Raw genomic sequence first — 25,443 nt, 5'->3', positions numbered from 1 at the left:
CTTAAAGGAAGAAGGGGAAAAGACAAAATTTATGCTTACCTGATAAATTTATTTCTCTTGTGGTGTATCCAGTCCACGGATTCATCCATTACTTGTGGGATATTCTCCTTCCCAACAGGAAGCTGCAAGAGGACACCCACAGCAGAGCTGTCTATATAGCTCCTCCCCTAACTGCCACTCCCAGTCATTCGACCGAAGACAAGCAAGAGAAAGGAGAAACTATAGGGTGCAGTGGTGACTGTAGTTTAAAAATAAAAAACACCTGCCTTAAAATGACAGGGCGGGCTGTGGACTGGATACATCACAAGAGAAATAAATTTATCAGGTAAGCATAAATTTTGTTTTCTCTTGTAAGGTGTATCCAGTCCACGGATTCATCCATTACTTGTGGGATACCAATACCAAAGCTATAGGACACGGATGAAGGGAGGGACAAGGCAGGCGCTTAAACGGAAGGCACCACTGCCTGTAAGACCTTTCTCCCAAAAATAGCCTGCGAAGAAGCAAAAGTATAAAATTTGTAGAATTTAGAAAAGGTATGAAGCGAAGACCAAGTCGCCGCCTTACAAATCTGTTCAACAGAAGCCTCATTCTTAAAAGCCCATGTGGAAGCTACCGCTCTAGTGGAATGAGCTGTAATTCTTTCAGGAGGCTGCTGGCGGATTATACTTCTTAGCCAAAAAGAAAGAGAAGTTGCCGAAGTCTTTTGGTCTCTCCTCTGTCCAGAGTAGACCACAAACAAAGCAGATGTTTGACGAAAATCCTTCGTAGCTTGTAAATAAAATTTTAAAAGCACAAACCACATCAAGATTGTGTAATAGACGTTCCTTCTTTGAAGGAGGATTAGGACATAGTGAAGGAACAACAATCTCCTGATTGATATTTTTATTAGATACCACCTTAGGAATAAAACCAGGTTTGGTACGTAACACTACCTTATCTGCATGGAAAATAAGATAAGGGGAATGACATTGTAAAGCAGATAACCCCGAAACTCTTTGAGCCGAGGAGATAGCTACTAAAAACAGGACTTAGCAAGATAAAAGTTTAATATCTATGGAATGCAAAGGTTCGAACGGAACCCCTTGCAGAACCTTAAGAACTAAATTTAAACTCCATGGTGGAGCAACAGGTTTAAACACAGGCTTGATTCTAACTACATCTGACAAAACGCCTGAACATCTGGAGTATCAGCCAGACGCTTGTGCAAAAGAATAGACAGAGCAGAAATCTGTCCCTTTAAGGAACTAGCTGACAATCCCTTCTCCAATCCTTCTTGGAGAAAAGATAATATCCTAGGAATCCTGACCTTACTCCATGAGTAACCTTTGGATTCACACCAATGAAGATATCTACACCATATCTTATGATAGATTTTCCTAGTGATCGGCTTTCGAGCCTGAATTAAGGTGTCAATGACCGACTCAGAGAAACCACGCTTTGATAAAATCAAGCGTTCAATCTCCAAGCAGTCAGACGCAGAGAAATTAGATTTGGATGGTTGAAAGGACCCTGAAGTAGAAGGTCCTGCCTCAGCGGCAGAGTCCATGGTGGAAGGGATGACATGTCCACCAGATCTGCATACAAAGTCCTGCGTGGCCACGCAGGTGCTATCACAATCACCAAAGCTCTCTCCTGCTTGATCTTGGCAATCAGACGAGGGAGCAGAGGAAACGGTGGAAACACATAAGCCAGGTTGAAAGGACCAAGGCGCTGCTAGAGCATCTATCAGCGCTGCCTTGGGATCCCTGGACCTGGATCCGTAACAAGGAAGCTTGGTGTTCTGACGAGACGCCATGAGATCCAGTTCTGGTTTGCCCCAAAGTTGAATCAACTGTGCAAATACCTATGGATGGAGTTCCCACTCCCCCGGCTGAAAAGTCTGCCGACTTAGAAAATCCGCCTCCCAGTTCTCTACTCCTGGGATATAAATAGCTGAGAGATGGCAAGAGTGAACCTCTGCCCATAGAATTATTTTTGAAACCTCCAACATTGCTAGGGAACTCCTTGTTCCCCCTTGATGGTTGATGTAGGCTACAGTCGTGATATTGTCCGACTGAAATCTGATGAACCTGACCGCAGCAAGCTGAGGCCAAGCCTGAAGAGCATTGAATATCGCTCTTAGTTCCAGAATGTTTATCGGAAGGAGTGCCTCCTCCTGAGTCCACGAGCCCTGAGCCTTCAGGGAGTTCCAGACTGCACCCCAGCCCAGAAGGCTGGCATCTGTCGTTACTATTGTCCAATCTGGCCTGCGGAAGGTCATACCCTTGGACAGATGGACCCGAGATAGCCACCAGAGAAGAGAATCCCTGGTCTCTTGATCCAGATTTAGTAGAGGGGACAAATCTGTGTAATCCCCATTCCACTGACTGAGCATGCACAGTTGCAGCGGTCTGAGATGTAGGCGGGCAAACGGCACTATGTCCATTGCCGCTACCATTAAGCCGATTACTTCCATACACTGAGCCACTGAAGGGAGAGAAGTGGAATAAAGAACACTGCAGGAATTTAGAAGTTTTGATAACCTGGTCTCTGTTAGGTAAATCTTCATTTCTACAGAATCTATCAGAGTTCCTAGGAAGGAAACTCTTGTGAGAGGGGATAGAGAACTCTTTTCTTCGTTCACCTTCCACCCATGAGACCTCAGGAATGCCAGAACAATGTCTGTATGGGACCTGGCGATTTGAAAATTCGACGCCTGTATCAGAATGTCATCTAGGTAAGGGGCTACTGCTATACCCCGCGGCCTTAGGACCGCTAGGAGTGACCCTAGAACCTTCGTAAAGAGATTCTTGGTGCCGTGGCTAACCCAAAGGGAAGAGCCACAAACTGGTAATGCCTTTCTAGGAAGGTAAACCTGAGAAACCGATGATGATCTCTCTGTATCGGAATGTGAAGATAAGCATCCTTTAAGATTAATTTGATATCAAAACCTGAATTTTTAGCCGTTAGCTTGGTTAAATGAACAACGGCGTCAGAAACAAATGAATTGGCTAGCTTAAGAGCTTTAAGCTTGTCAAGGATATCATCCAACGGGGTTTCTACCTGTAGAGCCTCTTCTAGAGACTCAAACCAAATGGCCGCAGCAGCAGTGACTGGGGCAATGCATGCAAGGGGCTGGAGAATAAAACCTTGTTGAATAAAAATTTTCTTAAGGTAACCCTCTAATATTTTGTCCATTGGATCTAGAAAAGCACAACTGACCTCGACCGGGATAGTTGTACGCTTCGCTAGGGTAGAGACTGCTCCCTCCACCTTAGGGACCGTTTGCCACAAGTCCCGTGTAGCGGCATCTATAGGAAACATCTTTTTAAAAACAGGAGGGGGAGAGAACGGTACACCTGGTCTATCCCATTCCTTAGTAATAATTTCTGAAAACCTCTTAGGGATTGGAAAAACATCAGTGTAAACAGGCACTGCATAGTATTTATCAATTTACACAATTTCTCTGGGACTACAATGGCGTCACAGTCATCCAGAGTTGCTAAAACCTCCCTGAGCAACACGCGGAGGTGTTCAAGCTTAAATTTAAATGTAGACATATCAGAATCAGGTTGAAGTGTCTTCCCTGAATCAGAAAAATCACCCACAGATAGAAGCTCTCCTGCTTCGGCTTCTGCACATTGTGAGGGTATATCAGACATAGCTACTAAAGCGTCAGAGAGCTCTGTATTTGTTCTAGCCCCAGAGCTGTCTTGCTTTCCTTGTAACCCTGGCAGTTTGGACAATACCTCTGTAAGGGTATGATTCATAACTGCCGCCATGTCGTGTAAGGTATACGCAATGGGCGCGCTAAATGTACTTGGCGTCCCTTGAGCGGGAGTTATAGGTTCTGACACGTGGGGAGAGTTAGTCGGCATAACTTCCTCCGTGTCAATTTCCTCTGGTGATAAATCTTTTAAAGCCAGAATATGGTCTTTATAATATATATATATATATATATATAATGAACAAGGAGTTTCCTCTATGTCAGACATGTTTAACAGACTAGTAATGAGACCAGCAAGCTTGAAAAACACTTTAATAAATGTAAAAAAGCAGAATATAAAAAACGGTAATGTGCCTTTAAGGTAAAAAAACAATCACATAAACTGCAAAACAGTGAAAAAAAAGCAGTAAACTCTACGAAATTTTTACAGTGTGTATAATAGACTAAAATAGCATTGCACCCACTTGCAAATGGATGATTAACCCCTCAGGCTCAAAAACGAATCAGAAAACCGATAAAACCGTTATAAACAGTCACAAGCAAACTGCCACAGTTCTACTGTGGCTCCTACCTGCCCATAAAACGACTTTTGTAGCAACAAAAACCCTTTACAGAGGTCCTATATGTCAGGGGACTCCTTCAGGGAAGCTGGATGTCTCAGACTGCAAAAACTACTGCGCAATTAGAGCGCGAAAATAGGCCCCTCCCACCATGCAATCAAAGTGAAAGGGCCATAAATAACTACTCCTAGGAGAAATCTAATCAGCCATGTGGAAAACTAGGCCCCAAATAAAGATTTATCACCTTCAGTAAAAAGCGTTTTTTATATCTCATGCAAACGTTTTACATACTAAGTAATAAGAGCAATAAACATGAATATTACCCTTTACTGCAAGCATGATCCCAGTCGTTTGTTAAATCACTGTAATCAGGCTTACCTTAAATATATCAGGCACCGTCAGCATTTTCCAGACCTTATCATCTCTCTAGAAAAAAATATACTGAACATACCTCAGAGCAGGTAATCCTGCCGGCCATTCCCCCAGCTGAAGTTTTCCCATACTCTTCAGTTATGTGTGAGAACAGCAGTGGACCTTAGTTACAACCTGCTAAGATCATCAAAAACCTCAGGCAGAACTCTACTTCTAATTTCTGCCTGGAGGTAAAAACAGTACAACGCCGGTACCGTTTAAAAATAACAAACTTTTGATTGAAGATAAACTACACTAATTCACCACATATCTCTTGATACTTCCTTTCTTGTCGAGAGCTGCAAGAGAATGACTGGGAGTGGCAGTTAGGGGAGGAGCTATATAGACAGCTCTGCTGTGGGTGTCCTCTTGCAGCTTCCTGTTGGGAAGGAGAATACCCCACAAGTAATGGATGAATCCGTGGACTGGATACACCTTACAAGAGAAAGGAAGAACCTAATCGCTCCCATTCATTCTTAATAATATTAGCCATCTTAACAGGAACTGGGAATGTCTGAGGCACACCCTGTCCTCATATACCTTATCAAGCTTAGGAATCAAAGGTTCCTCCAGAAGCTTTGGTTCCGGAACCTCCAGAGTAACAAGCACTTGCTTCAGCAAAAAGCGCAAATTCTCTATCCTAAACCTAAAGTCAGGCTCCACAGCCGGAGGATGAGATGACACGGACTCTGATCCAGAAGGAGCCTCCTCCGAAGAGTCGGTGTGGGCCTCGTCATCGTATAACGCCTCTGAAATTTTCATAGGCGTAGAAAACCCCTGGGCCGGCCGCCATGATACGCCCTACGCTTTTGTTTAGCAGAATGTGGTAAGGCATGGATCACTTTCGATACCGCCTTTTGCAGTTGATCCGCAAAATCTGACGGCCAACGAATCTCTCCCGTAGTAGTAATGGTTGGACCCTGGGGCGCTGCATGTGCACTCGGAGATGAAAGTAGGGAACGCACCTCATGGGATGGGGAACCCTCAGAGGTGGATGGCTCAGTAGTACTAGACATCCCTTTATTTGTAGATGTCACAACTTTATCGAGGCATGTGGAACATAGCTGAGCAGGCTGATCTACAAGAACCTCCTCACAAATACAGGAATGAGACTTGGTTAAAGAGGGATTACCCTCTAACCCGTCAAAGTGCTCCATAGCTAGAGTTTTTATGATGGACTAGATTAATTTAATAAACGGCATCTTTATGCCTCCAATGGCCGGGGCACTCAACACCTCCTATGACCCGGACTACAGAAACTGCTTCGTCTCCTGCACCGCTGATCAACAGAGGAAGTGGAGACCGCCACACCCGGTCACATGGGATGCTTTGCAGGACCGCCCCTGCACTAAGGAGAAAACACGCCAAAACCGGCCACGCAAATACTCACGGAAGTCAACCTGAAAGTTCCACCATTGCCAGAGCCTCATCTCGCACATAACGCAGCAATAACACGTATAAACCCACCTTGTACAATAATACCCTTAACAGGAATATTAACCCTTGATTCCTTAAGATAAAAGGCGCCACACTGGGCCCCTGTCTTCTGTGTTATCTATATGTAATAAAAAATTAAACGATCTTACCAGAATGTATGCCGTGGAACAGGAACACGGCCCTTCAAGTGTGACAGGTAGAAGCATCGCTCCTGACATGGACTTGAGTGCAGAAAGCAGGCAGCGAAACCCGTCAACGCTGATTGCTTGTGGAGCTGTTACTATGAGTCGGGATGGTTTTGCAGAAAAACTCTCCCTGCATCTCCGGACTCTAACTTTCACCCAGGCTCTCACTGAGAGGCTGACAGGGCTACTTAAAAAACTCCAGTCCCATTCCGAAGAGTACTACCCTCCATAAGAGACTACTCCGAATCTTCGGCATTTCTCTTCCATTCTCCTGTGACGAAAGGCAAAGAATGACTGGGGGATGAGGGGAGTGGGGGAGGTATTTAAGCCTTTGGCTGGGGTGTCTTTGCTTTCTCCTGGTGGCCAGGTTCTTTATTCCCAAAAGTAATGAATGAAGCAGTGGACTCTCCTCCCCTTTAGATGGAAAAGTGTATTTTTCATCATATTTTATATTTTTTATAGTAAATTATAAGATAGGTTGAAAATATTGGTATCTTGAGAAAGTCCACTTAATAGCGAGAGAAAACGTTATATAATATGCGTGGGTACAGTAAATGAGTAAGAGGAAAATTATAGCTAAACACAAACACCGCAGAAATGTAAAAATAGCCCTGGTCCCAAACGGTAAGAAAATTGAAAAGTGCTGTGGTCACTAAGAGATTAAATAGTACCCGCAAAACACCAGTCTCAACATCAACAGTGAAGAGGCAACTCTGGGATACTGGGCAGAGTTGCAAAGAAAAAGCCAGACTGGCCAATAAAAAGAAAAGATCAAAGGGATAGTCTAGTCAAAATTAAACTTTCATGATTCAGATTAGGGCATGTATTTTTTTTTTTTTTTTTTTAATTTTATTGAGCATCAAAAGTGGTGTTACAACATAAATTCACAGAAAAATGAAAACGAAAAAGTAAACCAACAATTCCATGTCTTATGATAACGAAACCAAGTCTTAAATAAACAATGATGTTGTGTTTTATACACTCAGTAATTTTATATTTAGCTTAACATTTTTAAGTAAGACCACCTGATGCCCTCTTTCTATCCCTATTTCCACATCCATACTGTTTTATTTCTAGTGTACAAGTCATATCAAGTAGTGGATTCATAATTTAATTCATATGGTTGATTCATAATATTCATCCTTAAAGATCACTAAAAAAGGAAAAGAAAAAAAAAGGAGGAAAAAAAAAAAAAAAAAGGGAGGAGTTTATTGATTTTATCAATTTTGTTGGCTGCGGAGGGTTACCAAATTCCAAGAAGAACCAATTCCGTATCTTTAAATGGATAGATCAAGTGTTCGACCTCGCTGGGGGGTAGGGCCTTAATGAAATTCAACCACTTGAAGAAGAAACATCTCACATCTTGTTCGTTAGATAGATTAGTGTCTAGTTGTTCCAGGATGCATTGTTTCTTCAGACAATTTTTCACTTCTAATATGCTTGGAATTGCTCTCGAGTTCCATTTCTTCAAAATTAAATATCTAACCGCTAAGATTGCCAGAGTGACTATTTTAAGGTTTTCCTAGGGAAGACCTAGGTCCTCCACAGGGAAGACTATATTTAGGGGAGATAATTTAAAAGCGGAAATACCCACCAAGTTAATTAACCAGTATTGGATTTTTAACCAGCAATTTCGTATTTTCGGGCAATACCAAAACATATGAATAAGGTTGGCCGAAGGATATGAGCATTTTGGACACTTGTTAAAGGTGTCACTCCGACATTTAGTTCCCTTCTCTGGGGAAAAATAAGTCATGTACAACAGCTTAACATGAGCCTCCCGCCAGGTTGCGGAAAGAGTAACACGGGTAATAGCTTGAATAGATAGGGTTACTATAGGGGTCACCTCTACCTCCTCCGCTAACATTACTGCCCATTTAGCCTGGAGTGCTTCTGCCACTTCTGGGCCTTTGAGAGAAATCAATCTTCGATAGATAAATGAAATTGAGGTCAGGCCATTTTTAGCTAATAAAAACAGAATTTATGCTTACCTGATAAATTACTTTCTCCAACGGTGTGTCCGGTCCACGGCGTCATCCTTACTTGTGGGATATTCTCTTCCCCAACAGGAAATGGCAAAGAGCCCAGCAAAGCTGGTCACATGATCCCTCCTAGGCTCCGCCTACCCCAGTCATTCGACCGACGTACAGGAGGAAATATGCATAGGAGAAACCATATGATACCGTGGTGACTGTAGTTAGAGAAAATAATTCATCAGACCTGATTAAAAAAACCAGGGCGGGCCGTGGACCGGACACACCGTTGGAGAAAGTAATTTATCAGGTAAGCATAAATTCTGTTTTCTCCAACATAGGTGTGTCCGGTCCACGGCGTCATCCTTACTTGTGGGAACCAATACCAAAGCTTTAGGACACGGATGAAGGGAGGGAGCAAATCAGGTCACCTAAATGGAAGGCACCACGGCTTGCAAAACCTTTCTCCCAAAAATAGCCTCTGAAGAAGCAAAAGTATCAAATTTGTAAAATTTGGCAAAAGTGTGCAGTGAAGACCAAGTCGCTGCCTTACATATCTGGTCAACAGAAGCCTCGTTCTTGAAGGCCCATGTGGAAGCCACAGCCCTAGTGGAGTGAGCTGTGATTCTTTCAGGAGGCTGCCGTCCGGCAGTCTCATAAGCCAATCGGATAATGCTTTTAAGCCAAAAAGAAAGAGAGGTAGAAGTTGCTTTTTGACCTCTCCTTTTACCAGAATAAACAACAAACAAAGAAGATGTTTGTGTGAAATCTTTAGTAGCCTCTAAATAGAATTTTAGAGCACGGACTACGACCAAATTGTGTAACAAACGCTCCTTCTTTGAAACTTGATTCGGACACAAAGAAGGTACAACTATCTCCTGGTTAATATTTTTGTTGGAAACAACTTTCGGAAGAAAACCAGGCTTAGTACGCAAAACCACCTTATCTGCATGGAACACCAGATAGGGCGGAGAACACTGCAGAGCAGATAACTCTGAAACTCTTCTAGCAGAAGAAATTGCAACTAAAAACAAAACTTTCCAAGATAATAACTTAATATCTACGGAATGTAAGGGTTCAAACGGAACCCCTTGAAGAACTGAAAGAACTAGATTTAGACTCCAGGGAGGAGTCAAAGGTCTGTAAACAGGCTTGATTCTAACCAGAGCCTGAACAAACGCTTGAACGTCTGGCACAGCTGCCAGCCTTTTGTGAAGTAAAACAGATAAGGCAGAGATCTGTCCCTTCAGAGAACTTGCAGATAATCCTTTCTCCAAACCTTCTTGTAGAAAGGATAGAATCTTAGGAATTTTTATCTTGTTCCATGGGAATCCTTTAGATTCACACCAACAGATATATTTTTTCCATATTTTATGGTAAATTTTTCTAGTTACAGGCTTTCTAGCCTGAATCAGAGTATCTATTACAGAATCTGAAAACCCACGCTTTGATAAAATCAAGCGTTCAATCTCCAAGCCGTCAGTTGGAGGGAAACCAGATTCGGATGTTCGAATGGACCTTGAACAAGAAGGTCCTGTCTCAAAGGTAGCTTCCATGGTGGAGCCGATGACATATTCACCAGGTCTGCATACCAAGTCCTGCGTGGCCACGCAGGAGCTATCAAGATCACCGAAGCCCTCTCCTGATTGATCCTGGCTACCAGCCTGGGAATGAGAGGAAACGGTGGGAATACATAAGCTAGGTTGAAGGTCCAAGGTGCTACTAGTGCATCTACTAGAGTCGCCTTGGGATCCCTGGATCTGGACCCGTAGCAAGGAACCTTGAAGTTCTGACGAGAGGCCATCAGATCCATGTCTGGAATGCCACATAATTGAGTTATTTGGGCAAAGATTTCCGGATGGAGTTCCCACTCCCCCGGATGGAATGTCTGACTCAGAAAATCCGCTTCCCAATTTTCCACTCCTGGGATGTGGATCGCAGACAAGTGGCAGGAGTGATCCTCCGCCCATTGAATTATCTTGGTCACTTCCTCCATCGCCAGGGAACTCCTTGTTCCCCCCTGATGGTTGATATATGCAACAGTCGTCATGTTGTCTGATTGAAACCTTATGAATTTGGCCTTTGCTAGTTGAGGCCAAGCTTTGAGGGCATTGAATATCGCTCTCAGTTCCAGAATGTTTATCGGGAGAAGAGATTCTTCCCGAGACCATAGACCCTGAGCTTTCAGGGGTTCCCAGACCGCGCCCCAGCCCACCAGACTGGCGTCGGTCGTGACAATGACCCACTCTGGTCTGCGGAAGCTCATTCCCTGTGACAGGTTGTCCAGGATCAGCCACCAACGGAGTGAATCTCTGGTCTTTTGATCTACTTGAATCGTCGGAGACAAGTCTGTATAATCCCCATTCCACTGTCTGAGCATGCACAGTTGTAATGGTCTTAGATGAATTCGTGCAAAAGGAACTATGTCCATTGTTGCAACCATCAATCCTATTACTTCCATGCACTGCGCTATGGAAGGACGAAGAACAGAATGAAGTACTTGACAAGAGCTTAGAATTTTTGATTTTCTGACCTCTGTCAGAAAAATCCTCATTTCTAAGGAATCTATTATTGTTCCCAAGAAGGGAACTCTTGTTGACGGGGACAGAGAACTTTTTTCTTTGTTCACTTTCCATCCGTGAGATCTGAGAAAGGCTAGGACGATGTCCGTATGAGCCTTTGCTTTTGACAGGGACGACGCTTGAATCAGGATGTCGTCCAAGTAAGGTACTACTGCAATGCCCCTTGGTCTTAGAACCGCTAGAAGGGACCCTAGTACCTTTGTGAAAATTCTCGGAGCAGTGGCTAATCCGAATGAAAGTGCCACAAACTGGTAATGCTTGTCCAGAAAAGCGAACCTTAGGAACTGATGATGTTCCTTGTGGATAGGAATATGTAGGTACGCATCCTTTAAATCCACCGTGGTCATAAATTGACCTTCCTGGATGGTGGGAAGGATCGTTCGAATGGTTTCCATTTTGAACGATGGAACCCTGAGAAATTTGTTTACGATCTTGAGATCGAAAATTGGTCTGAATGTTCCCTCTTTTTTGGGAACTATGAACAGGTTGGAGTAAAACCCCATCCCTTGTTCTCCTATTGGAACTGGATGAATTACTCCCATCTTTAACAGGTCTTCTACACAATGTAAGAATGCCTGTCTTTTTATTTGGTTTGAAGATAATTGAGACCTGTGGAACCTTCCCCTTGGGGGTAGTTCCTTGAATTCTAGGAGATAACCTTGAGAAACTATTTCTAGTGCCCAAGGATCCTGAACATCTCTTGCCCAAGCCTGAGCAAAGAGAGAAAGTCTGCCCCCCACCAGATCCGGTCCCGGATCGGGGGCCATCCCTTCATGCTGTTTTGGTAGCAGTGGCAGGCTTCTTGGCCTGCTTACCCTTGTTCCAGCCTTGCATCGGTCTCCAGGCTGGTTTGGGTTGTGAAGTATTACCCTCTTGCTTAGAGGATGTAGAATTAGAGGCTGGTCCGTTTCTGCGAAAGGGACGAAAATTAGGCTTATTTTTAGCCTTAAAAGACCTATCCTGAGGGAGGGCGTGGCCCTTTCCCCCGGTGATGTCTGAAATAATTTCTTTCAAATCAGGACCAAACAGTGTTTTACCCTTGAAAGGGATGTTAAGCAATTTTGTCTTGGAAGACACATCCGCTGACCAAGACTTTAGCCAAAGCGCTCTGCGCGCCACGATAGCAAACCCTGAATTTTTCGCCGCTAATCTAGCTAATTGCAAAGCGGCATCTAAAATAAAAGAGTTAGCCAATTTAAGTGCTTGAACTCTGTCCATAACCTCCTCATACGAAGATTCTTTATTGAGCGACTTTTCTAGTTCTTCGAACCAGAAACACGCTGCCGTAGTGACAGGAACAATGCATGAAATTGGTTGTAGAAGGTAACCTTGCTGAACAAACATCTTTTTAAGCAAACCCTCTAATTTTTTATCCATAGGATCTTTGAAAGCACAACTATCTTCTATAGGAATAGTAGTGCGTTTGTTTAGAGTAGAAACCGCCCCCTCGACCTTGGGGACTGTCTGCCATAAGTCCTTTCTGGGGTCGACTATAGGAAATAATTTTTTAAATATAGGGGGAGGAACAAAAGGTATGCCGGGCCTTTCCCATTCCTTATTTACTATGTCCGCCACCCGCTTGGGTATAGGAAAAGCATCGGGGGGCACCGGAACCTCTAGGAACTTGTCCATCTTACATAATTTCTCTGGAATGACCAAATTGTCACAATCATCCAGAGTAGATAATACCTCCTTAAGCAGTGCGCGGAGATGTTCTAATTTAAATTTAAAAGTTACAACATCAGGTTCAGCTTGTTGAGAAATTTTTCCTGAATCTGAAATTTCTCCCTCAGACAAAACCTCCCTCCTGGCCCCTTCAGATTGGTGTGAGGGTATGTCAGAACAGTTATCATCAGCGTCCTCTTGCTCTTCAGTGTTTAAAACAGAGCAATCGCGCTTTCTCTGATAAGTAGGCATTTTGGATAAAATGTTTGCAATAGAATTATCCATTACAGCCGTTAATTGTTGCATGGTAATAAGTATTGGCGCACTAGATGTACTAGGGGCCTCTTGTGTGGGCAAAACTGGTGTAGACACAGAAGGAGATGATGCAGTATCATGCTTACTCCCCTCATTTGAGGAATCATCTTGGGCAATATCATTATCTGTGGCATCATTGTCCCTACTTTGTTTGGACACAGTGGCACAATCATCACATACATTTAAATGGGGAGAAACCTTGGTTTTCATACATATAGAACATCGCTTATCTGATGGTTCAGACATGTTAAACAGGCTTAAACTTGTCAACAAAGCACAAAAAACGTTTTAAAATAAAACCGTTACTGTCACTTTAAATTTTAAACTGAACACACTTTATTACTGAATATGTGAAAAAGTATGAAGGAATTGTTCAAAATTCACCAAAATTTCACCACAGTATCTTAAAGCCTTAAAAGTATTGCACACCAAATTTGGAAGCTTTAACCCTTAAAATAACGGAACCGGACGCCTTCTATAAGCTTTTTCAGTGGTTCTTAGCTCCTCACACATGCATCTGCATGCCTTGCTCTCCAAAAACAACTGCGCATTAGTGGCGCGAAAATGAGGCTCTGCCTATGACTAGAAAAGGCCCCCATCTGAAAAAGGTGTCTAATACAGTGCCTGCCGTTTTTTTTTAAAACAATCCCCAAGATTATAATAACTATTAAGAGTTATAATCTGCAAAATATGCTTAGCAAAGTAATCGTTTTAGCCCAGAAAAATGTCTACCAGTTTTTTAAGCCCTTATGAAGCCCTTTATTCTTTTACTTAATCTAAGAAAATGGCTTACCGGTCCCCATAGGGGAAATGACAGCCTTCCAGCATTACATAGTCTTGTTAGAAATGTGGCCAGTCATACCTCAAGCAGAAAAGTCTGCCAACTGTTTCCCCCAACTGAAGTTACTTCATCTCAACAGTCCTGTGTGGAAACAGCAATCGATTTTAGTAACGTTTGCTAAAATCATCTTCCTCTTACAAACAGAAATCTTCATCTCTTTTCTGTTTCAGAGTAAATAGTACATACCAGCACTATTTTAAAATAACAAACACTTGATTGAAGGATAAAAACTACATTTAAACACCAAAAAACTCTTAACCATCTCCGTGGAGATGTTGCCTGTGCAACGGCAAAGAGAATGACTGGGGTAGGCGGAGCCTAGGAGGGATCATGTGACCAGCTTTGCTGGGCTCTTTGCCATTTCCTGTTGGGGAAGAGAATATCCCACAAGTAAGGATGACGCCGTGGACCGGACACACCTATGTTGGAGAAAGCCAATTTTCATAGAATAAGTTGGGATAGAGACAAAATAATATAATAATATGTACTTTAATTACTTTACCTGCAAATTAATTTAATTTAATCCTTTCTTTTTAGTTTCTGAATTGTAAAGCTCTAACTACCCCCACACATTTCCTTTTATGGTTGTATCTATATCTATTATTTTGGTAAAATGCAAAAGTTAATAAGGATTATCTGCTGGAGCATGCCTAGAAGCTGGGAACTCAGTTGAAATACAATGCCTGTGTCTAAACACTGATAAGAGGGTGGTGTTAGCTGCTCCAGGCAGTTTATTTATGTAATTAATTTTGCTTATGTTTGAAAATTATTTTAAAATACTTGCCAGCAATTTTGAAACAATTTTTTTTATGCAAACTATTTTAAATTTATTAGCCCTTTTAGGATATGCACAGATCTCAACCCGTTTTATGGCATTTTAATATAACCGTGTTGGTTATGCAAAACTGGGGAATGGGTAATAAAGGGAATTATCTATCTTTTTAAACAATAAAAAAAATCTGGAGTAGACTGTCCCTTTAAGATGGTCAAAAGAACACAGACACTGGACAGAGGAAGATTGGTAAAACGTGTTATGGACCAACAAATCCATTAAAAAAGTTTGAGGTGTTAAGATCACAAAGAAGACGATTTGTGAGATGCAGACCAAATGAAAAGCTGCTGGAGGAGTTCTTGACATCATCTATCAAGCATTGTGGAGGCAATGTGATGGTCTGGGGTGCTTTGGTGGTGGTTAAGTGGGAGATTTATACAGGGATTTAAAGGGACCATTAAAGTGAATGGCAATTTTGATGAATTAGTACCCGGTTTTTAATAATTCTAATAAAAACAAGGGCACTTTAATTCCTTAAAATTTACATGTCACTTGCTTTCTTCAAAAACGTACCTTTTAATCCTGGCCGCCGCGCCAGCACTTCCTCCGCCCGTCGCAAGCTGTCTTCAAGGGTCCAAAATGACAAATCCGGCTTCCTCCAATCACAGCGTTTTATCAGGCCAAGATTCATCCGGGGGGAAGCCGTGATTGGAGGAAGCCGGATTTGTCATTTCTGACGTCTGCAGAGGCTTCCAACAGCCGGGGGAATCGCTGGTGCGGCTGCCAGGATTAAAAGGTAAGTTTTTGAAGAAAACGTGTGAAATGTCAATTTTGATGAATTAAAGTGCCCTTGTTTTTAATAGGATTATTAAAAACCGGGCACTAATTCATCAAAATTGACATTCCCTTTAAGGAAGGCAGGCTATCGCTTCATTTTGCAACACCATGCCATACCCTGTGGACAGCGCTTGATTGGAGCCAATTTTCTCCTACAACAGGACAATGACCCAACGCAAAGACCCAAACTATGCAAGAACTATTTAGAGAAGAAGCAGTCAGCTGGTAGTCTGTCTTTAATGGAGTCACCAGATCTCAACCCTATTGAGCAGTTGGAGCAGCATGAGAAGTGTCCATCAAGCCAGTACAACTTGTGGGAGGTGCTTCAGGAAGCATGGGGTGAAGTCTCTTCAGATTACCTGAACAAATTGACAACTAGATGCCAAAGGTTTGCAAGGCTGTAATTGCTGCACAAGGAGGATTATTTGAAGAAAGCATGAAGGGCACAATTCTTATTTCACTTAAAATTCATCATTTCTAATCCTGTGAATGACTATATTTCCTATTCAAACTAATTTCATGTATGTTTTCATGGAAAATAAGGAAATGTCTAAGTGACCCCAAACTTTTGAATGCCAGTGTATGTATATGTATGTGTATGTGGGTGTACTTGTGTATGAAAGAGGATTGCGTGTTTCTATGTGTGCACATGTTTGTGTGCGTATGAGTATATGTGCGCTCACATTTGTCTGTGCATAAGATTGTGTGTATATAAGTGCATGCACATATGCATCTATGTATTTATGAGTATGTGCGCATTAATGGGTCTATTCATGTGCAAGTGCACATGTATAAGTGTGTGCACACACGTGCATCTATGTATTTATAAGTATGTGCATGCTTACGTGTCTATTCATGTGATGGTGTGTATGTTCATGTGTACATGTGTGCACAAATGTGCCTCTATAAATGTATAAGTATCTGCGTGTTCATGTGTCTGTGCATGCATGTGCATATACATATAATTGTGAGCGTGCATGCATGTGTGATGTGAGTATGCGTGTGTGAGCACATTAGCAAAGGAAGAGAGGAATTGTATACAACAACAAAAAAGGGACCAAGACAAGAAACACAATAACAGCGCCAGAAAATGTCATGTCAGCTTCACAGTGCTGCATTAAACAAAAGTCTGGCAACCTAAGGAAAAGCAGTTTAATAAGAACTCAATTTTATGTCTTAACTTTAACCTTTAAAATGTATTTTTAATTCTCATAAATCAGAAATTTATTATTATTTCTTTCAAACCATAAATAATATCAGTTTTAGTTTTATCATTTTGTACCATTTGATAAAAACCACCTGTGAGTCCAGTTAAAGACATGCAAATGCATAAGCGGTTTCCAATAGACATACTCTGTATTTTATTGTGTTACGTGAATTTATAATAAACTACCTTAATGTCTGTAGGTGGCTGCCTAAAACCTAGGTCCCTACCTGCCTGGAGCTGCCACAGATTAGCAGCTGCAAATAACAATGCCAGAAATTCTTATATTAACATGTACACACCCAGAGACGTGCACAAACATGCACCATTTACCATTCCCACCCTGGCACATACAGAATACTTACATGCTTAGGGGATAGAGGCGGAACTCTGGCAAGTACAGAATACTTACATGCTTAGGGGATAGAGACGGAACTCTGGCACATACAGAATACTTACATGCTTAGGGGATAGAGGCGGAACTCTGGCACATACAGAATACTTACATGCTTAGGGGATAGAGGCGGAACTCTGGCACATACAGAATACTTACATGCTTAGGGGATAGAGGCTGAACTCTGGCACGTACAGAATACTTACATGCTTAGGGGATAGAGGCAGAACTCTGGCACGTACAGAATACTAACATGCTTAGGGGATAGAGGCGGAACTCTGGCACATACAGAATACTTACATGCTTAGGGGATAGAGGCAGAACTCTGGCGCGTACAGAATACTTACATGCTTAGGGGATAGAGGCGGAACTCTGGCACATACAGAATACTTACATGCTTAGGGGATAGAGGCGGAACTCTGGCAAGTACAGAATACTTACATGCTTAGGGGATAGAGGCGGAACTCTGGCAAGTACAGAATACTTACATGCTTAGGGGATAGAGGCGGAACTCTGGCACATACAGAATACTTACATGCTTAGGGGATAGAGGCAGAACTCTGGCGCGTACAGAATACTTACATGCTTAGGGGATAGAGGCGTAACTCTGGCACATACAGAATACTTACATGCTTAGGGGATAGAGGCGGAACTCTGGCAAGTACAGAATACTTACATGCTTAGGGGATAGAGGCGGAACTCTGGCACATACAGAATACTTACATGCTTAGGGGATAGAGGCGGAACTCTGGCACATACAGAATACTTACATGCTTAGGGGATAGAGGCGGAACTCTGGCACGTACAGAATACTTACATGCTTAGGGGATAGAGGCAGAACTCTGGCACGTACAGAATACTAACATGCTTAGGGGATAGAGGCGGAACTCTGGCACATACAGAATACTTACATGCTTAGGGGATAGAGGCAGAACTCTGGCGCGTACAGAATACTTACATGCTTAGGGGATAGAGGCGGAACTCTGGCACATACAGAATACTTACATGCTTAGGGGATAGAGGCGGAACTCTGGCAAGTACAGAATACTTACATGCTTAGGGGATAGAGGCGGAACTCTGGCACATACAGAATACTTACATGCTTAGGGGATAGAGGCAGAACTCTGGCGCGTACAGAATACTTACATGCTTAGGGGATAGAGGCGGAACTCTGGCACATACAGAATACTTACATGCTTAGGGGATAGAGGCGGAACTCTGGCAAGTACAGAATACTTACATGCTTAGGGGATAGAGGCGGAACTCTGGCACATACAGAATACTTACATGCTTAGGTGATAGAGGCGGAACTCTGGCACATACAGAATACTTACATGCTTAGGGGATAGAGGCGGAACTCTGGCACATACAGAATACTTACATGCTTAGGGGATAGAGGCTGAACTCGGGCTTCAACTAGCAGCTGTGCTGAATTCAGTTTATGCCTAAAGGGAACACACTTCTTAATAAATGGCTTTTGTTAATTTATACTTTGGACATTTTACAGCACAGAGAAATTAAGAATGGAAATTGCATAAACAAACCCCAAAGCAAAACATTTTAGACTCAAAATAGACAAAAAAGTTAAAATAAAACTCATGCTTCAGACAGAACATACAATTTTAAAACAACTTTTCAATTTGACTTCAATTATCAAATTTGCTTCATTATCTTGGTATTTTTTGTTGAAAAGCATACCTAGGTAGTCTCAGTAGCAGCAATGCCAGTGTTCTCCCCAGGACCTTTTTAGAAGGTGCACCATCCGGATGATTTTACTAACCACTTGGCTAAAAACAGAATTTATGCTTACCTGATAAATTACTTTCTCTTACGGTGTATCCAGTCCACGGATTCATCCTTACTTGTGGGATATTCTCATTCCCTACAGGAAGTGGCAAAGAGAGCACACAGCAAAGCTGTCCATATAGCTCCCCCTCAGGCTCCGCCCCCCCAGTCATTCGACCGACGGTTAGGAGAAACCATAGGGTGCAGTGGTGACTGTAGTTTAAACAAAAATTTTAACCTGGCTTAATTACCAGGGCGGGCCGTGGACTGGATACACCGTAAGAGAAAGTAATTTATCAGGTAAGCATAAATTCTGTTTTCTCTTACAAGGTGTATCCAGTCCACGGATTCATCCTTACTTGTGGGATACCAATACCAAAGCTTTAGGACACGGATGAAGGGAGGGAACAAGACAGGTAACCTAAACGGAAGGCACCACTGCTTGCAAAACCTTTCTCTCAAAAATAGCCTCCGAAGAAGCAAAAGTATCAAATTTGTAAAATTTGGCAAAAGTATGCAGTGAAGACCAAGTCGCTGTCTTACAAATCTGTTCAACAGAAGCCTCATTCTTGAAAGCCCATGTGGAAGCCACAGCTCTGGTGGAATGAGCTGTAATTCGTTCAGGAGGCTGCAAACAAACAAAGATGATGTTTGTCTGAAATCTTTAGTTGCTTGTAAGTAGAATTTTAGAGCACGAACCACATCAAGATTGTGCAATAGTCGTTCCTTCTTTGAGGATGGATTAGGACACAGAGAAGGAACAATAATTTCCTGGTTAATATTCTTATTAGAAACTACCTTATCTGCATGGAATACCAGATAGGGTGAATTACACTGCAAAGCAGATAATTCTGAAACTCTTCGAGCAGAAGATATAGCAACCAAAAACAAAACTTTCCAAGACAATAACTTAATATCTATGGAATGTAAAGGTTCAAACGGAACCCCTTGAAGAACTGAAAGAACTAAATTTAGACTCCATGGAGGAGCCACTGATTTATAGACAGGCTTGATTCTGACTAACGCCTGTGCAAACGCCTGAAAATCTGGCACTCCTGCCAGACGCTTGTGTAAAAGGATAGACAGAGCTGATATCTGCCCCTTTAAGGAACTAGCTGATAAACCTTTCTCCAATCCTTCTTGGAGAAAAGACAATATCCTTGGAATCCTAATCTTACTCCACGAGTAACCCTTGGATTCACACCAACAAAGATATTTCTGCCATATCTTATGGTAAATTTTCCTGGTGACAGGTTTTCTAGCTTGGATCAGAGTATCTATGACTGATTCAGAGAACCCACGATTGGATAGAATTAAGCGTTCAATCTCCAGGCAGTCAGCTTCAGAGAAGCTAGATTTGGATGCTTGAATGGACCCTGTATTAGAAGATCCTGCCTCATTGGCAGTGTCCATGGTGGAACAGCTGACATGTCCACTAGGTCTGCATACCAAAACCTGCGTGGCCACGCAGGCGCTATCAGAATTACCGAGGCCTTTTCCTGTTTGATTCTGGCTACCAGCCGAGGGAGAAGGGGAAACAGTGGAAAGACATAGGCCAGATTGAAGGACCAAGGCGCTACTAGAGCATCTATCAATGCCGCCTTGGGATCCCTGGACCTGGATCCGTAAAGGGGAAGTTTGGTGTTCCGACGGGACGCCATCAGATCCAACTCCGGAATGCCCCAAAGCTGAGTCAGCTGAGCAAATACCTCCGGATGGAGTTACCACTCCCCCGGGTGAAAAGTCTGACGACTTAGGAAATCCGCTTCCCAGTTGTCTACTCCTGGGATGTGAATTGCAGATAGGTGGCAAGAGTGATCCTCCGCCCACCTGATTATCTTGGTTACTTCCTTCATCGCTAAGGAACTCTTTGTTCCTCCCTGATGATTGATGTATGCTACAGTCGTGATGTTGTCCGACTGAAATCTGATGAACTTGGCCGCCGCTAGCTGAGGCCATGCCTGGAGCGTATTGAATATCGCTCTCAGTTCCAAAATGTTTATCGGGAGAAGAGACTCTTCCCGAGACCATAGGCCCTGAGCTTTCTGGGAGCCCCAGACCGCGCCCCAGCCTAGCAGACTGGCGTCGGTCGTTACGATGATCCACTCCGGTCTGCGGAAGCACATTCCCTGAGACAACCACCAGAGAAGAGAATCTCTGGCTTTCTGGTCCAGTTGGATTTGAGGAGACAAATCTGCATAATCCCCATTCGACTGTTTGAGCATGCACAATTGCAGTGGCCTGAGATGAATTCGAGCAAAAGGGACTACGTCCATTGCTGCTACCATTAATCCGATTACCTCCATGCACTGAGCTACAGATGGCCGAAGAATGGAATGAAGAGCTCGGCAAGTGCTTAGAAGCTTTAACCTTTTGACCTCCGTCAGAAATATTTTCGTTTCTACCGAGTATATTAATGTTCCCAGGAAGGGAACCCTTGTGAGCGGGGACAGAGAACTTTTTTCGGTGTTCACCTTCCACCCGTGAGACCTTAGAAAGGCCAGAACAATATCCGTATGAGTCTTGGCTCTGAGAAAGGACGACGCCTGTATTAAGATGTCATCCAGATAGGGTGCTACTGCAATGCCCCGCGGTCTTAGTACCGCTAAAAGGGACCCTAGCACCTTTGTGAAAATTCTTGGAGCGGTGGCCAACCCGAAGGGAAGGGCCACAAACTGGTAATGCTTGTCCAGAAAAGCGAACCTTAGGAACTGATGGTGATCTTTGTGGATAGGAATATGAAGGTACGCATCCTTTAGATCCACGGTAGTCATATATTGACCTTCCTGGATCATTGGTAAAATTGTCCGAATGGTCTCCATCTTGAAGGATGGAACTCTGAGGAATTTGTTTAGAATTTTTAGATCCAGGATTGGTCTGAAAGTTCCCTCCTTTTTGGGAACCACAAACAGGTTTGAATAAAAACCCAGTCCTCGTTCTGTAATGGGGACTGGATATATCACTCCCATCTTGAGTAGATCTTCTACACAGCGTAAGAACGCCTCTTTCTTTGTAGTGTCTGTAGACAGACAAGAAATGTGGAATCTTCCCCTTGGAGGAGAGTCCTTGAATTCTAGAAGATATCCCTGAGCAACTATCTCTAATGCCCAGGGATCGGGAACATCTCTTGCCCAAGCCTGAGCAAAGAGAGAGAGTCTGCCCCCTACCAGATCTGGTCCCGGATCGGGGGCTACCCCTTCATGCTGTCTTAGTAACAGCTTCAGGGCTTCTTGGCTTGTTTACCCTTGTTCCAGCCCTGCAAAGGTTTCCAGGTTGCCTTGGGCTGTGAAGAGTTACCCTCTTGCTTTGCGGTCGCAGAGGTTGCAGCAGGACCGCTCCTGAAGTTGCGAAAGGAACGAAAATTAGCCTTGTTTTTAGCCTTAAAAGGCCTATCTTGCGGGAGGGCATGGCCCTTTCCCCCAGTGATATCCGAAATAATCTCTTTCAACTCGGGCCCGAAAAGGGTCTTTCCCTTGAAAGGAATATTCAGTAACTTTGTCTTAGACGACACATCGGCCGACCATGATTTAAGCCAAAGCGCTCTGCGCGCCATGATGGCGAAAACAGAATTTTTCGCCGCTAACTTAGCTAATTGAAAAGCGGCATCAGTGATAAAAGAATTAGCCAGCTTTAACGCCTTAATTCTATCCATAATTTCGTCATATGAGGTCTCCGTCTGGAGCGACTCCTCCAGCGCCTCAAACCAGAAAGCCGCTGCAGTAGTTACAGGAATAATGCAGGCAATAGGCTGGAGAAGGAAACCTTGTTGAACAAATATTTTCTTTAGTAAACCTTCTAATTTTTTATCCATAGGATCTTTAAACGCACAACTGTCTTCAATTGGTATGGTTGTGCGCTTGGCTAGTGTTGAAACTGCCCCTCTACCTTAGGGACCGTCTGCCATGCGTCCCGCCTAGGATCAGTAATGGGGAACATTTTCTTAAAGATAGGGGGGGGAACAAAGGGTACACCTGGTCTCTCCCACTCCCTATCCACAATATCCGCCACCCACTTCGGGATCGGAAACGCATCAGTGTATACAGGGACTTCTAGATATTTGTCCATTTTACACAATTTCTCTGGGACCACCATGGGGTCGCAATCATCCAGCGTAGCTAATACCTCCTTAAGCAGCACGCGGAGGTGTTCCAGCTTAAATTTAAACGCTAAGGAATCTGAATCTGCCCGCTGAGAAATTTTTCCAGTGTCAGAAATTTCTCCCTCGGACAGCCCATCCCTCACCGACACTGTGTGTTGTGAGGGTACCACAGATAAATCCTCCAAAGCTTCTGATTGCTCATCTGTTCTTAAAACCGAGCTATCACACTTTTTAGGAAAAACTGGCAGGCTTGGATAAAAAAGGCCGCAAGGGAATTATCCATGACTGCTGCCAATTCTTGTAAGGTAATAGGGGCCAATGCGCTAGAGGTACTAGGCATCGCTTGCGCGGGCGTAACTGGTGTGGACACATGGGGAGAGGAAGGAGGGCTATCCTCATTACCTTCTGTTAAAGAATCATCTTGGGATACATTTATAAGTAAAACATCGTGATCTTTAAAATGCTTAGACACATTAGCACACTTAAAACACAAATGTAAAGGGGGTTCCACCATGGCTACTAAACACATAGAGCAACGTCTATCTGAAGGCTCAGACATGTTAAACAGACTTAGACAGCACTCAAATACTGAAAAATACAATTTGAGAAAAAACAGTACTGTGCCTTTAAATAATAAAAAGCGCGCACTTTTTTACTAAATCACCAAAAATGATCCAATCTTTCTGAAATTTTTACCCTACAATCTTAATGCTTTGGTATGATTGCACAGAAATTTTCAAGTCAATTAACCCCTTAATGCCCAAACCGGAGCAACCTAAAGTTTACAACCGGATAGCAAACTACAGCACCATACCACAGCAATCTGCTGTGGCCCTACCTTGCCCCTGGGGATTAATTTGTTAGAAATAAGCCTCTATGAAGTCCTCCAGTATTCTTTGGACCCTCCACGTGAAGCTGCCTGAAGCTGTCTGCTATATGAACTGCGCAACTGAGGCGCGAAAATTAGGCCCCCTCCCTCTCCACTCCGGAGTTGTGGGGCCTTGCAAACCCTCTATAGGTGTCTAAAATACTGCCATGTGGAATAAAACCCCAAAAAACACTCCAAAAGTGTTAAAAATTTGTACAATCATCATATTTTCTCTATAAAATAATCTATTGCCCTTTAAAAAAGTGTCCACCAGTCTTACAGCCCTGTTAATTAAGCCTTCCTTCTATACTGAGTCTCAGAATATGGTTTACCTTCCCCACATGGGAATTCTTGTCAGTCTTCTAGCATTACTAAGTCTTGACTAGAAAAATATGACTGAACATACCTTGTAGCAGTTAAGCCTGCAAACTGTTCCCCCCAACTGAAGTTTTCTGGTACTCCTCAGTCCTGTGTGGGAACAGCAGTGGATTTTAGTTACAACATGCTAAAATCATTTTCCTCTCAGCAGAATTCTTCTTCACTTTCTGCCAGAGAGTAAATAGTACAAACCGGCACTATTTAAAAATAACAAACTTTTGATTGAAGATATAAAAACTACAAATCTAACACCACATTCACTTTACCCTCCCGTGGAGATGCTACTTGTTAGAGCGGCAAAGAGAATGACTGGGGGGGCGGAGCCTGAGGGGGAGCTATATGGACAGCTTTGCTGTGTGCTCTCTTTGCCACTTCCTGTAGGGAATGAGAATATCCCACAAGTAAGGATGAATCCGTGGACTGGATACACCTTGTAAGAGAAATTTTAGCCAATATTAAAAACGTTTATTGCACAAATTTTCATTAAATACATTAATGTTAAATTGTGCAATTAATTTGTGCACTAGATAGCAGAATATGTTGTAATATTAGAAAGTATTACACTGCCCCCACCCAGCTACTTTACAATGCCACCTGGCTGGCAAAGTTTCTGTGGAGAACATTGAATGCACTACTGTGAGCTAGCTGAACTCAGGTGAGCTAATGACACAAGGCATATATGGGCAGCCATCAGTCACCACCTAGCTTTCAGTAGGTGGTATTAACTATTATTGCTTGTATGAAAAAAACATGGGGAACTAAAGATAAACAAGAGCAGAACAGTTTGATGTATTGGGGAAACGGTACAGGGATAAGGATATGATAAGGGAGGGTGTAGGTGTATATATGTATGCATATTAAAAGGGATATTCCAGCCAAAATTGGAAACCTCATGGGTGCATTTCGGTATTGAACAGAAGCAATTTTGTAATATACACGCATTAGCAAAAATGCTTCTAATGAAAGCTATAACTGTTTCAAAAGTGTATTTAAAAGGGACACTGAGCCCAAATTTTTTCTTTCGGGATTCAGATAGAGCATGACATTTTAAGCAACTTTCTAATTTACTCCTATTATCAAATTTTCTTCATTCTCTTGGTATCTTTATTTGAAATGCAAGAATGTAAGTTTAGGTGCCGGCCCATTTTTGGTGAACAACCTGGGTTGTCCTTGCTGATTGGTGGATAAATTCATCCACCAATAAAAAAGTGCTGTCCAGAGTTCTGAACAAGAAAAAAAAAGCTTAGCTGCCTTCTTTTTCAAATAAAGATAGCAAGAGAACGAAGAAAAATTATTAATAGGAGTAAATTAGAAAGTTGCTTAAAATTGCATGCTCTATCTGAATCACGAAAGAAAAAAATTGGGTTGAGTGTCCCTTTAAGTATGCACCAGCATTTTAAACACAGCACTTGCTCAGGGAGCCTAAGG

The 25,443-nt window shown here is 42.8% G+C and overlaps 1 protein-coding gene across 3 annotated transcripts in view; it reads right to left on the bottom strand.

Annotated features, from left to right (window-relative positions):
* The window catches only part of ARIH2 (ariadne RBR E3 ubiquitin protein ligase 2), an 87,114-nt gene that overhangs the window by 44,862 nt on the left and 16,809 nt on the right, over positions 1–25,443 (bottom strand). For 2 of the 3 annotated variants that reach the window (XM_053720792.1, XM_053720793.1), the window contains exon 4: positions 18,267–18,330. In XM_053720792.1, the coding sequence (XP_053576767.1) occupies positions 18,267–18,330 (64 nt within the window). Of the gene's footprint in view, positions 1–16,856; positions 16,869–18,266; positions 18,331–25,443 lie in introns of those variants that run through there. The other variant, XM_053720794.1, reaches the window with a different exon arrangement.

This window comes from Bombina bombina, chromosome 7 (assembly GCF_027579735.1).
Source record: "Bombina bombina isolate aBomBom1 chromosome 7, aBomBom1.pri, whole genome shotgun sequence".
Taxonomy (NCBI): Eukaryota; Metazoa; Chordata; class Amphibia; order Anura; family Bombinatoridae; genus Bombina; species Bombina bombina.
The sequence above is the reverse complement of the archived record's forward strand: the minus strand, read 5'-3'. Positions and strand labels throughout refer to the sequence as shown.